Raw genomic sequence first — 15010 nt, 5'->3', positions numbered from 1 at the left:
AAATGAAAAGGGAAATGTTAGCTAGGACTTCTAGGGAGTGTCTTCAGAGAGAGAGAGAACACCTGTTTCTCTTATTCTTTTTTCTTGGAATGTGATGCAACATATTAAGTAATCACCAGGACTTGGTACTCAGAACTGACAAAGCTATCTTAGACCATGAGGTGGAAGCAAAGCTCTGAGGGTGATGATTCAGTAAGAGGGAAGGAAACTGGGCCCTAGAGATTTTCTAAAGCTGCTCTGCCACTTTTAGACTGCTTATTCCCAATTCTGGTTTCACATCAAAGAGAAACTGTTGTCACACTGACTTGCATCTCACTGCAGGCAAACTTAGCGTGTGTGCGTGCTCAGTCGCGTCCGACTGTTTGTGACCTTATGGACTGTAGCCCACCAGGCTCCTCTGTCCATGAAATTTTCTAGGCAAGAATACTGGAGTGGGTTGCCATTTTCTTACTCCAGTGATGGAACTGGTGTCTCTTGAATCTCCTGCATTGGCAGGTGGGCTCATTACCAAGTGCACCACCTGCGAAGCCTTGTTCCATACAAATATTGCAAGAAGTATAAAAGCATATATATATAAACATAAACACACATGCATATAACATATATGACTTAAAATCATTGTTGCTTTATGATTTACATTTAAATCCATGTTACTTCAAAAAATATTTTTAAATCATCTCATCTGTAACATTTGATAGACATTTGTTCAGTGAATTGGTAATTACCTTAGAGTTTACAGAAGATGAACGTTTTTTAGTTTGGCAGTCATCTGAAAGGGAAAACACATTTGCATGTTTTTTGAATTAACACATGCAATTTAACATAATGGTCTTAATTCTTTATAAAGACAAGTAATAGTCAGAAACTATTTAAGACCCTAGTGACTACTGAACAATGCAGATATCTAGCTGTCATTTATTTGGTGATTCAAAGCAATATCTGAACCAATGAAATACAGTCCTCTGTGTCACTGCCACTGTCCACGATGCCTGTCTGGGACAGATGGGGCACAAAATGAATGTATGCTGAATAAATGAGCCCCAAATTACAGATCAGAAGATCACCAAACATTATTACTTTTACAAAAGAGAGAACATATCATTAAAATGAATATTCTGTTTATGAACATTTATATTATCTATTTAAAATAAAATTATTACAAGGTATATATAGGCCTTCTGTTGAGATACTTTCCATGGTCTTAGTAGTCTCACTATTTTCCAAGACACTCATTAGCTTATTCTGCCATGGTCATTCCCTGGATACAAAACCACTGTTGACGAAAGTGGTTCATTTATACTATGGGGCCTTGTTTTATGTATGGCAAAAGAGCCAGTTCCTAAGTAGGACAACACTGGAGTCAATGAGTTGATATGACTGTCTCATACCAACAATTTAATGAATTGTTGGTATCTACCATAAAATACTTGTCTCCTAATTTGTATGCTGACATCTTACTTTGGGCTATATAAATAACAGGAATGAGTTACTTCTTATATTATTTTATATATTGTATCCTTTGTATATTCTTCTAAAACAACCTTAACATAAAGGGTGTTGTACTAAAGACAGTGTATAATAAGAATTAGTAAGAGAGAATAAAAGAGGAGAATGTCAGAAAAATGTAACTGATACTATTATCTTAAACTTTTATTACCTTCATCTTCAAGAGGGTTAAAAGACCTTTCATTTTGCAAAAGAACCTGTTTCAGTTCTTCTAATTCAGCATGCTCTTTGGCATACATCCTCTTCAGATTTTCTACATGCTGAATCATCACTTCAACTGCTTTACTAACCCGGCTTTCCTAGCAGGAAAAAAAAAAAAAAGAACAAATTTACATCGAAAATACTATCCTTAATACCCAGTTAAAAGGTACATGTTCTTGTCTTCATCCCAGACATAAATCCCACTAAAGTGATGATAAAAGTTTTTTGTTGTTGTGTTTTAAAGGCATGAATATAAAAGGGTAAGGGCTTCCCAGGTGTTGCTAGTGGTAAAGAACCTGCCTGCCAATGCAGGAGACATAAAGAGACCCTGGGTCAGGAAGGTGCCCTGGAGGAGGGCACAACAACCCACTCCAGTATTCTTGCCTGGAGAATCCCTTGGACAGAGGAACCTGGTGGGCCACAGTCCATAGGGTCCCAAAGAGTTGGACGTGACTGAGCAACTTAGCAGGCAGGCATACAAGGGTAATCAGAATGGAAGAGGATAGAACAGCAACCAAATTCTGAACACTTGCCAAGTAGACAGACTAGAGGTAAATGACAAAGACCTGAAAAGCCAAACCCTAAAAAATAAAGTAAGAAAAGTCTGGAAGAAACCTGGGTTGAATCACAGAAATCCACAAATGCCTAAGAATTAGTGGTATGTCTGGAATTAAGCTTGGAGGTAAAACACATGAAGAGTTGAAAATCTGTATAAAAAGCAATTAGATCCACAGATCCCCTCCATCACTCAGGTCAGCTGAGCCACTCTACCATTTTGGGGAAAGATTAAAATGGTGGATATCTGGAGAGATTTGAACAGAGGGTCTGTGGATTGAGCAGTAACAGTTGATGGTGAATGGATCCTACAGAAAAAAATAGATTTAAGCAAAAGTCTGTTGTTGGTCAGTCCCTAAGTCATGTCTGACTCTTTGTGACTCCATGGACTGCAGCACGCCAGGTTCCTCTGTCCTCTACTATCTCCCAGAGTTTGCTCAAATTCATGTCCACTGAGCTGATGATGCTATCTAATCATCTCATCCTCTGTCACCTCCTTCTCCTCCTGCCCTCAATCTTTGCCATCATCCAGGTCTTTTCCAATGAGTTAGCTTTGCATCAGATGGCCAAAGTATTGGAGCTTCAGCATCAATCCTTCCAATGAATATTCAGTGTTGATTTCCTTTAGGATTGACTGGTTTGATCTCCTTGCTGTCCAAGGGACTCTCAGGAGTCTTCTTCAGCATCACAGTTTGAAAGCATCAATTCTCTAGCACTCAGTCTTATTTATGGTCCAACTCTCACATCCACACGTGACTACTGGAAAAACCATAGCTTTGACTATACGGACCTTGGTCACCAAAGGGATGTCTGCTTTTTTATATACTATGTGAATTTGTCATTAGCTTTCCTTCCAATGAGCAAGTGTCTTAATTTCATGGCTACAGTCACTGTCAGCAGTGATTTTGAAGCCCAGGAAAATAAATTCTATCTCTGCTTCCACTTTTTCACCATCTATTTGCTATGAAGTGATGGGACCAGATGCCATAATTTTAGTTTTTTTCAGGTTGAGTTTCAAGTAAGCCTTTTCACTCTCCTCTTTCACCCTCATCAAGAAGGTGTTTAGTTCCTCTTCACTTTCTGCCATTAGAATGGTATCATCTGCATATCTGAGGTTGTTGATATTTCTCCTGGCAATCTTGATTCCAGCTTGTGACTCATCCAGCCCAGCAACTTCACTTGATGTACTCTGCATATAAGTTAAATAAGCATGGTGACAATAGCCTTGTCATACACCTTTCCTAATTTTGAACAAGTCAGTTGCTCCATGCCCAGTTCTAACTGCCACTTCTTGACCTACATACAGGTTTCTCAGGAGACAGATAAGGTGATCTGGTACTCTCATGTCTTTAAGAATTTTCCACAGTTTTTTGTGATCCACACAGTCAAAGGCTTTAGCATAGTCAGTGAAGCAGAAGTAGATGCCTTTATCGAATTCCCTTACTTTCTGCATGATCCAACAAATGTCAGCAATTTGATCTCTGGTTCCTCTGCCTTGTCTAACCCAGCTTGTACAAATGGAAGTTCTCCTTCACATACTGCTGAAACCGAATTTGAAGGATTTTGAGCATAATCTTATTAGCATGTGAAAGGAGCACAATTGTACAATAGTTTGAACATTCTTTGGCATCGCCCTTCTTTGGGATTGGAACGAAAACTGACCTTTTCCACTCCTGTGGCTGTTGCTGATACATGTTGAATATTAAGATACAAAGCCTTATTCTTCTTCTAACTACCAAACACTGGTAGCCAGGACTATACTTTCAAGATAGGCAGTTGGAATTTTCTTTGAGGAATCTTAACACTGCAGGATGAAAGTCTTAAAACTATTGGTATAAGAGGATGCTGGTGAAACCTCCCGGCCTGTGTGAAACTCAGAACCAGGAAAAAGCTTCCCCACCTAACACATCCCGAGTTCCCAATCAATTAATGGGACTAGTTAATGGGTCATCACTAGTCAGAGGCAAATCTCTAACCTGAGAAAAGAAAATAAAAATACAGGGGGAAAAAACAAGCTGAAAGAAATAAACTACAGAAAAATGAAAACTTAAGGAAGCTATCAATATCTTCAGAGAAAAATAAGCATTACATTTGTGAAATAGGAACAAGGTATAAAAAAGTTAGGATCTGAGAATTTTAAAAGTCTGGAAGTTAGAAATATAACAAAAATACATAAGAGAAGAGTCTCAAGATAAAGTTGAGGAAACTTCTCTGAAACTAGAGCAAAAAGAATAAAAGGTAGAAAAGAGAAGAGAAAGGACAGTTCAGGAGATCCAACAGCCAAAAAACAGGAATGCAAGTATAGAAAATGTAGAAAAAGTCCACAAGGCATAGAAAAGGAAATAGTTCAAGAAAATTTCTGAACTCAAGGAATAACTTGTCAATTTATGTCCACTCAGGACCTAAAATAGTGGCTGAAAATAAACCCATGCCAGGGAAGGACAGTAGGGGTAAGAGAATATTCTAAAAGCTTCTAGAAAGTAAAAATATGTTATAAACAAAAGCTCAAGAGTCAGAATGGCATCAAAATTTGATCCGACACCAGAAGCTAAGAAGAAAATGAGGCAGTGCAAGAAAAATTCTAAAGGAAATGATTTCTAACCTAAAATCCTTTACCCAGCTAATGTAAAGATGCATAAGAATAAAGACTTGAATTTTCAGTTACATAACATCTCAAAAAGTTTACCTCCCAGGCATTCTTTTTCTTGGAAAGTTACTGGGTGAGATGTTCCATCAAAATAAAGAAAAATAAATAAACCAGCAAAGAAGGAGGCATGGGATTCAGGAAATGGAGTTTAACTCAAGAGAGAGGTGAAAGAAGTCTTCATTTAAGAATTTGCTTCCCACATGGCATAGTGGTAAAAATCTGCCTGCCAATGCAAGAGATGCAAGAAATGCAGGTTTTATCCCTGGGATCAGGAAGATTCCCTGGAGTAGGAAATGGCAACCCACTCCAATATTCTCGCCAGGAAAAATTCCATGGACAGAGGAGCGTGGTGGGCTACAGTCCATAGGGTCGCAAAGAGTCGGACACAACTGAGCGCGCGCACACACACACACACACACACACCCGCCAGTTGAGACTGACAGGTCAAAAGTCCCTGGAAGCAACAACTCAAAGAAAAAATTGACAGAATATCTGATGAATGTGTATCTATTGTGAAATCTAGACTCCATGGAGAGGTTAAGAATAAATTAGAGATAAGTAAATGAAAAAGTTGGCTTAAAACTCAACATTCAGAAAACGAAGATCATGGCATCTGGTCCCATCACTTCATAGAAAATAGATGGGGAAACAGTGGAAACAGTGTCAGACTTTATTTTTTTGGGTGTTACAAAATCACTGCAGATGGTGATTGCAGCCATGAAATTAAAAGACACTTACTCCTTGGAAAGAAAGTTATGACCAACCTAGATAGCATATTGAAAAGCAGAGACATTACTTTGCCAACAAAGGTCCATCTAGTCAAGGCTATGGTTTTTCCTGTGGTCATGTATGGATGTGTGAGTTGGACTGTGAAGAAGGCTGAGCGCCGAAGAATTCACGCTTTTGAACTGTGGGGTTGGAGAAGACTCTTGAGAGTCCCTTGGACTGCAAGGAGATCCAACCAGTCCATTCTGAAGGAGATCAGCCCTGGGATTTCTTTGGAAGGAATGATGCTAAAGCTGAAACTCCAGTACTTTGGCCACCTCATGTGAAGAGTTGACTCATTGGAAAAGACCCTGATGCTGGGAGGGATTGGGGGCAGGAGGAGAAGGGGACGACAGAGGATGAGATGGCTGGATGGCATCACTGACTCGATGGACGTGAGTCTCAGTGAACTCCGGGATTTGGTGATGGACAGGGAGGCCTGGTGTGCTGCGGTTCATGGGGTCGCAAACAGTCAGACACGACTGAGTGACTGAACTGAACTGAACTGAAATAGAAAACTAAGCATAACAATCATGGTAAAGTAAAATTATTAACTCCAAAAAGAACATAAACATTGTGCAAAAAAGGAAAAGTCATCATAAAAGACTACTTGTATATGCTATGAATAGAACTTACATGGGCATAATAATATTTGCAGATAATATAGATCTAATATTATCTTTTTTAAAATTAAAATTGTTTATATTATGATAATTTCCATAGACACAAAAAGTACACAATAGATTCACATATATCCAACAATCAGTTTCAAGAACTGTCAACATTTTGGCGTATAAGTTTCATCTCAAAGTTTGAATGCTATTTTTTAAAGTACAATTGACAGACATCATATTATTTAACTCTTAAACATTTTAATAAATATCTGAAAAATGGGAGTATATGTCTTTAAATAATACCATGATCACTTCTAACAACATAAACAGAAACACCTTAATATCATCTAATTCATATTCAAATTTCCCTAACTGTCTCAAAAACATCTATTTACAGTTTTATTTGAACTGCAACCTGACAAAATATATATTTATTGTATTTTTTCTTTTTTTATACTAGTGTATAATTCACAATATAAAATTCAATATTTTAGAGTGAACAATATAGTGACCTTTAGTACATTCACAATGTTATACAAACACCACTTCTATCTAGTCCCCAAACATTTTCATCATCTCAAAATAAAACCCCATACTTATGAAGCAGTTACTTCCTACTCACCTCCTTCCCCTAGAAGCTAGCAAACACCAATCTTCTACCTTTCCCTAAAGATTTATCCACTCTAGATACTATATATAAATACAATCACACAACATGTGTCCTTTGTGTCTAGCATCTATAACATAAAATTTTCCAGATTCAGCTACATTGTAGCATGTATCAACACTTCATTCCTTTTAGTGGCTAAATATTATATTAATAATGCAACAATAATATTGCAGAAACCAACACAACATTGTGAAGCAATTTTCCTCCAATAAAAAAATAATATTGTAATTGCTCCACATCCTTGTCAACACTAGTTATTTTCCCTCTTCCTTCCTTTCTTTTTCCTTGCAATCCATTCCAGTACTCTTGCCTGGAAAATCCCATGGACGGAGGAGCCTGGTAGGCTGCAGTCCATGGGGTCGCTAGGAGTCGGACACAACTGAGCGACTTCCCTTTCACTTTTCACTCATGCATTGGAGAAGGAAATGGCAACCTACTCCAGTGTTCTTGCCTGGAGAATCCCAGGGACGGGGGAGCCTGGTGGGCTGCCATCTCTGGGGTTGCACAGAGTCAGACACGACTGAAGTAACTTAGCAGCAGCAGCAGCAGTGGGTATGAAGTGGTGTATCATTATGGCTTTGATTTTCAATTCGCTAACAATTAAGCATCTTCTCATGTGCTTATTGGCCATTTGTATAATTTCTTTAGGGAAATGTCTATTCAAGTCTTATTTGCATTTTTAACTGGATTGCTTATCTTTCTGTTGCTAAGTTGCAAGCATTCTTGACATATTCTGGATGTATGTGCATGTATGCTCAGTCTCAGTCATGTACAACTCTTTGCGTCCCCATGGACTGTAGCCTACCAGACTCATCTGTTCATGGAATTTTCCAGGCCAGAATACTGGAATGGACAGCCTTTCCCTTCTCCAGGGTATCTTCCCAACCCGGGGATCAAACCCAGGTCTCCCACATTGCAGGCGGATTCTTTACCAGCTGAGCCAAAGAGAAGCCCAAGAATACTGGAGTGGGTAGCTTATCCCTTCTCCAGAAGATTTTCCCAACCCAGGAATTGAACCAGCATCTTCTGCTTTGCAGGCAGATTCTTTACCAACTGAGCTATCAGGGAAGCCCATATTCTGGAAACTAGACCCTTATTAGATATATGACCTTCAAATATTTTCTTTCCTTCCATCAGCAGTTTCTTTTTGGACATGTTAAGTTTAAGCTGTCTATCAAACTTCCAAGTGGAAGTGCTATGTCAACAGTAGCAGATTCTAGTCTAAAACTCATGGCAGATGTTTAGGATAAGTGTGTGAGTTGGGGAGTCATCAGTTGACTAGATGGGATAGTACCAGGATTGAGTGATGTTGGAGATCAGACGCGTAAAGGTAAAGCCGTGGGGTCCAAGATTAATAAGGCTGGGAGAAAGGATGGGACCCGTAAAGGAGCCTGGAAAGGTCCATGATGATTCATGATGTAGAGAAAAAAACCAGGGGATTGTGGTACTTGGAAGCCAAATGTCAAGAGTGTTTCCAGGAGGAGGAAGAGCTTAGCCATATTGAATATAGCAGACAGGTTAAGAAAAAAGAGTAAGTTAAGGCTGACTAGAGTAAATTTCAGAGATGACGGGAGGAGAGAAATTGGAAACTGTGAGTTCAGTTCTATTGAGGAAATTTGCTAAAAATGGGAACAGAGAAACAAGGTGGTAACCAAAAGAGAAAGAGTGAAAAATTTTCTGTGTTTGCTTTGTGTTATTTTTCCTGTTTTAAAGACAAAGTATTTAAGTATTTGTGTGCTGATGAGAATGATTTGATAGAGTGGGGAAAAACTGGAGATGAAAGACTGCAGGGAGAATTGTGGCCCAGATTCTGAGCAAACTGAAAGGAATGGGCTCTTGCATAGAGGTGGGATGGTTAGCCTTGGATAGGAGAAAACTCATCTTTGGTACTAGGAAGGAAGGCAATGTTGAGTGTTTAGATGCTTGTAGGTTCAAAGCTTTTGGTAGATTCCTTCTGACTGCCTCAAATTTCCTATTGAATTAGGAAGCAAAGTCATCATTTGACAGAGAAGGTAGGAAAGGACAGGATGGGGATTTCAGGGGAAAGGGAAAGTATGAAATTGATATATAGAAGAGAAGCAGGGTGAATGATAGGAAGCCCCAAGGACCACTTATGATGTGTGATGAATTTCAAGAGAACTCAGTCAGCATAAGGGTGTGAGGTTTTCCAGCTATGCAGGCATGAGCAGGTAAAGAAGTGTATTAAACAAGATTGTAGATTTTCTAAATAAATGAATAAAACAAGAGAGGTAAAATTGTTGAGAGTTCATGCAAGAGAGTGAATGTCATGTTTAACCATGGAATTTAAGCTTGGTCAGGAAAGAAGAGAGATCAATAATAAAGTGAAAGACACTTTAGGTGTGAGGGAGGAGAGACTGATTAAAGAACTAAATATTCATCTTCATAGTAGGAAACAAATAAATATCTAAAACTGTAAATAAATCACTAAGTGATAGTGTAGACATATTATTTAGAGATATGAATATAACACATCTGTTTAGGTATAGATTCAAAAACTTAAAATCTTCCCCAGAACTTCCCACAAAGAAATTTTGAAAAAAAAAAAAATCTACTTCTCTCTGAATAAGTATGAGAAGATCCATAAACAAGAATCTTTATTGCTGCACTGTTTAAAAGCACAAAATACCAAAAATATTCTGAAATGATCAAATAGAGTACTTTCCTAGAAATACAATCCATAATGTTACAGATAATAAATCCTTTCAGTAATTTCATTGTAACTAGAAAAATGGAGACAAATTACCTGATTAATGGCTCCCAACATCTCAGCCCTACTGGCCACTCGTGTTGTGCACTGGCTGAGGAACGTTATACTCTTCTCCAGCTTCTTAATGATTTCCTGGGCCTGGCTGTCATCTTCACAAAGAGATGTTAAAGACTGCACAGAAAGTAAAGTATTAGAAAGTATCAAACCCAAGTATTCAGCAAGTGATTCTCATGCTGACTATGTTGTAAATGCAGATGACTCTATTATCTCCATGGAAGGTGAAAAGCAGCAGTAAAGACAAATAATGAATGCCACTGAAATATTACGATCTTTGTTGGCTATCAAGTAGACCTATGGAGGTGTTCATAAAGTCTGTTATACAATTTTGATCTCCTCCACTTTAACTTCCCAAATTTGCCACTCTTTCATGTGTGTTTATATCTTTCTTCTACAGTTAATGGGATGGGATATAATTAATTGGCAGTGGTAAAGAAATTATTCCTATAAATGAATGCACTATATGAAGAACCTAGTTTGAACTTGTAAGAAAAGTAGGAAAAACACTCAAATTATATTTGACACTGACCACTATATTTGCTCTTCCATTGATAACAAGGTGAGCCTAGGCTGGTTATGTAAGTAGGCCTTTATTACCTTATGAATATTTATCTCAAACCTGTGCCATTGATCTAAGATGATGGCTTTCCTAAGGCTTTCCTGATGAAAAGCCATTTGTCTCACTGTCCATACTAGTCAAATCAATTAACAAATCAATGTAATCTCTATCAAAATCCCAGTGGATTTTATTTTTTTGCAGAAACAGAAAAATTCATTCTGAAATTCATATGGCATCTCAAAGGACTCTGAAGAGCAAAAAAATTTTGAAAACAAAAGTACAAAGCTAAAGCTACCCCATGTCTTGGTTTCAAAGCACATTACAAAGCTACAGTAACCGAAATAGTATGGTATTGGCATAAAGGCAGACCAATAGAACAGAATAGCAGGCCCAGAAATAAACCTACACATGGTCAAATGATCATATGGTCAAATGATCTTTGACAAGGGTGCCAAGACTACAAAATGGAGAAAGAAAAGTCTCTTTAATAAAAGATGCTGGAAAACTGCAAAACAGTAAAGTTGGACTCTTATTTTACGTTATATACAAAAATCAATCCAAAATGGATTGAAGACCCCAAACTATATAATGCTAGAAGATAACTCTAGAAGAAAACCATAGTGGAAAAGCTTCCTGACAATGGAGTTGGCAATGATTTCTTGAATATGATACCAAAAGCATAGACAACAAAAGCAGGAGTAGACAAAGAGCACTACATCAAACTTACAAACTTTTGTGCATCATAGGACATAATCAACAGAATGAAGAGGCAACCCATGGAATGGGAGAAAATATTTGCAAATCATATCTATTACTTTAATTTTGGCAAAGGACTTGAATAGACATGCTCCAAAGATGATACACAAATGGCCAGTAAGCATATGAAAGATGCTTCAAATATAATCATCAGAAATGCAAGTCAAAACCACAATGAGATATCACCTTGCACCTATTAGAATAGCTACTATTAGAAATCAGAAAATAACATGCTGGCCAAGATATAGAGAAACTGGAACCTTGGTACATTGTTAGTAGGACTGTAAAATGGTGTAACCACTGTGCAAAACAGTATGGTGACTCCTCAAAAACTTAAGAAATAGAACTCTATATGAGCCAGCAATCTAACATCTGGGCATATTTCTAAAGGAATCGAAAGCAGGGTCTTGAAGAGATATTTGCACACCACTCAGATCAGATCAGATCAGTCACTCAGTCCTGTCCAACTCTTTGCGACCCCATGAATTGCAGCACACCAATATTCATAGCAAAAATGTTCAATGTTCACAACAGTCAAGAGGTGGAAACAACTCAAATGTCCATCAATAAACAAATGGATAAACAAAATGTGGTCTATGCATACAATGGAATATTTTGTTCAGCTTTAAAGGAAGGAAATCCTGCCACATGCTACAACATGGATGAACTCTGAGGACATTATGTTAATAAAAATAAGTCAGTTACAAAAAGACAAATACTGTATGATTCCACTCACATAAGCTATCTAAAGTAGTCAGATTCACAGACACAGAAAATAGAATGGTGATTACCAGGGCCTGAGAGAAGGGGAAAGGGGGGAGTAGTTCAGTGGACATAGAGTTTCAGTAAGCAAGATGAGAAAGTTCTGAAGCTCTGTTTCATATCACTGTGAATATATTCAACACTACTAATGTACACTTAAAATTGTTATTATGGTAAATTTTACATTATGTGTTTTTCAAACCACAATAAAAACAGAACATGTTTTCTTTATTTTTCTTTTTCAAAAACTAACCATTTTAATTTTCCAACCCATCTGTTATTTATGGTGACTTCACAAAATAGAAGAATAGTAGCTATTACATTTCTGTGTACCTTCCAGAAGGGTCTGCCCATTATCTAACAAGACTGAAATCAGTCACCATCCTCTTTTCTCAGTTAATTCAATGGAAATGGCCTTTGGATTATCTTCTTTGAAGCTTAAAATTGTTTTCTGCTTATTCTTCTACCTGAAAACTATTTGAAGATCTAGAGAGATGGCAGAAGATTCACATAACTGCTTTAAAGCACATTTGTTTGTTTTACTGCTTACACCCTTCTATTGGTGAACCTTTTATCTTAGCTTGATTGTGACTTCTTACCTCTTATTTAATTCACATTTGAGTCAGACAGGGTTTGGTACCTGGTGATAGTTTTAGTTATACAAATAAACTCATGAAGTTTTGAAAACTTAATTAATAATATAACAAACCTATAGTTCCCAACAAAGGTTCATCTAGTCAAGGCTATGGTTTTTCCTGTGGTCATGTATGGATGTGAGAGTTGGACTGTGAAGAAGGCTGAGCACCAAAGAATTGATGCTTTTGAAGTGTGGTGTTGGAGAAGACTCTTGAAAGTCCCTTGGACTGCAAGGAGATCCAACCAGTCCATTCTGAAGGAGATCAGCCCTGCGATTTCTTTGGAAGGAATGATGCTAAAGCTGAAACTCCAGTACTTTGGCCACCTCATGCGAAGAGTTGACTCATTGGAAAAGACTCTGATGCTGGGAGGGATTGGGGGCAGGAGGAGAAGGGGACGACAGAGGATGAGATGGCTGGATGGCATCACTGACTCAATGGACATGAGTCTGAGTGAACTCCGGGAGTTGGTGATGGACAGGGAGGCCTGGTGTGCTGCGATTCATGGGGTCGCAGAGTCGGACACGACTGAGTGACTGATCTGATCTGATCTGATCTGACAGTTCCCAAATGTTAGGGTTCTTACCTCTAACAGTTTTAAACAGTTAGCGATTTCTTTCTTCAAATTTTCTTCGGCCAAGTCACGGGATCTTTCTTCAAGCTTCACTCTTTTCTCCAAGGTGAACCAGTCACATTTAAATCCCAAAGATAATCTGAGAAATTCGGCCTATTGTCAAAATAATGTGAAGGTGAGGGGAGAACGTTGGATGTAGTCAAATATGTCAGCTTAATACCAAATTACACTGAAGCATATCTTTCTCCTCCCAGAGACATAATCCTGGCATGCATGAGCTTTACCTGTACTTTGTCATGGCCAAGCCAAAAGACAACACACGTAGGACAGCTTATGAAAAAGCATACAGGGACTGTAGGCAAGTGATTCTGAAACACTTTTTTTATTAAAGAAAAAAATATTTGCTTGAAACTTACCTCTACCTCCTTCTCATTAGCAGAAGTGCTACAGAATAAGAGAAAGAACTTATTCAAACATAGTTCAACAGAAATGCAAAAAATGTGAGCATGCTGTAAGAGGAAGAACTTACTTGTCACTTTGTCTAAAGTTAACCGACTTCACAGGAAGAGAGGAAAGAGCAGCACCTATTAAAGACAATAGAACAGTATTTGGTTAAAAAGGATTAACAGCTAAGGGCACATTCAACCAAACGTTGTTATTAAACAAAGGCATTTCATTGACATATGTCTGAGAAGCTTGCCAGCTAATAATCCATGTATGCATGCTCAGTCGCTCAGTCATGTCTGACTCTTTGTGATCCCATGGACTGCAGCTCACCAGGCTTCTCTGCCCATGGGATTCTCCAGGCAAGAACACTGGAGTGGGTAGACATTTTCTCCCCCAGGGGATCTTGCCAACCCAGGGATTGATTCTTTGTCTCCTGCATTGGCAGGAAGATCCTTTACCACTGAGCCACCTGGGATGTCCCTCAGCTAATAATACATCTGCTTAAATATTAATATAAGATAATGTTGTGCTATGTTATGCTTTGGGGATTATGATGATGTTAAAATTATTGGCTCACATTTTAGCATATGAATAGTCTTTGAAACCTGAAGATGTCTCAGAATCATGGGATAGCCCAGTTTGTTCTTCCTGTATTTGAATGTTTATTTAATTTAATTCCATGGTTAAATGCATACCTTCCTCTGGTACCCTGGTCCTCCTACAGATCAAGGGTTTAAAAGCAGCAACAACAAGAAGAGTAATGATTCTAGTAGTAATAATATTAATAGTATAATAATAATAGTAACAATAACAGCAAGAATAAACATGATTGTTGTTGTTGTTGTTCAGTGGCTAAGTCATGTCTGACTCGTTGCAACCCCATGGACTGCAGCACTCCAGGCTTCCCTATTCTTCACAATCTCCTTGAGTTTGCTCAAACTCATGTCCACCGAGTCAATGATGCTATCTAACCATCTCATCCTCTATCATCCCTTTCTCCTCTTTCCTTCAATCTTTCCCAGCATCAGGTCTTTTCCAATGAGTTAGCTCTTTGCATTAGGAGGCCAGTATAAATATGATATCCCAATCATTTCCCACAGGTTTACTATAGGCCAGTCCCAGAACAAGACTCTTTACACATATTAATGATACTCTTCACTATTTTGCAAAGAACACAATATTAGTTATTAAGAGCGTTAGATTTAGAGTTGAAAAAACCTAGTTTAAATCCTAGCTTTTGTGGACAAAGAATGTCACCTGTCATTCCAGTAAACAAAAGATGTTGTTGCCATCAAGCCATTGGGGATTTAAGATGGAGAAAAGCAGGATATTGGCCCTAGACAGTTAAGGTGCATATCAAAGGAATGATTGTAATAAGTTCAGACTCTTGTATCTTCCCATGCACAGAAAAGTGCTAAATTTATTAACTTGAGATGTCTGGTTTTTTTACAATTAGCAGTAGTCTTTCGATGCTGGATGGCCTGGTGATTTTTTGTTGTTTTGTTTTTTGGCAAAACTCCTATATATCCTGTCT

General features: G+C 38.1%; 1 protein-coding gene across 9 annotated transcripts in view; it reads right to left on the bottom strand.

Moving 5' to 3' along the window:
- IRAG2 (inositol 1,4,5-triphosphate receptor associated 2) overlaps window positions 1–15010 on the bottom strand; it is a 109811-nt gene that overhangs the window by 5714 nt on the left and 89087 nt on the right. For all 9 annotated transcript variants that reach the window (XM_044941249.2, XM_044941248.2, XM_044941247.2 and 6 more), the window contains 6 exons: window positions 13559–13613; window positions 13446–13473; window positions 13042–13182; window positions 9723–9857; window positions 1658–1805; window positions 726–769 (listed from right to left, as the gene is read on the bottom strand). In XM_044941249.2, the coding sequence (XP_044797184.1) occupies window positions 726–769; window positions 1658–1805; window positions 9723–9857; window positions 13042–13182; window positions 13446–13473; window positions 13559–13613 (551 nt within the window). The remainder of the gene's footprint in view (window positions 1–725; window positions 770–1657; window positions 1806–9722; window positions 9858–13041; window positions 13183–13445; window positions 13474–13558; window positions 13614–15010) is intronic.

Source organism: Bubalus bubalis, chromosome 4 (genome assembly GCF_019923935.1).
Source record: "Bubalus bubalis isolate 160015118507 breed Murrah chromosome 4, NDDB_SH_1, whole genome shotgun sequence".
NCBI classification, from domain to species: domain Eukaryota; kingdom Metazoa; phylum Chordata; class Mammalia; order Artiodactyla; family Bovidae; genus Bubalus; species Bubalus bubalis.
This window is presented reverse-complemented; position numbering and strand designations above follow the sequence as displayed.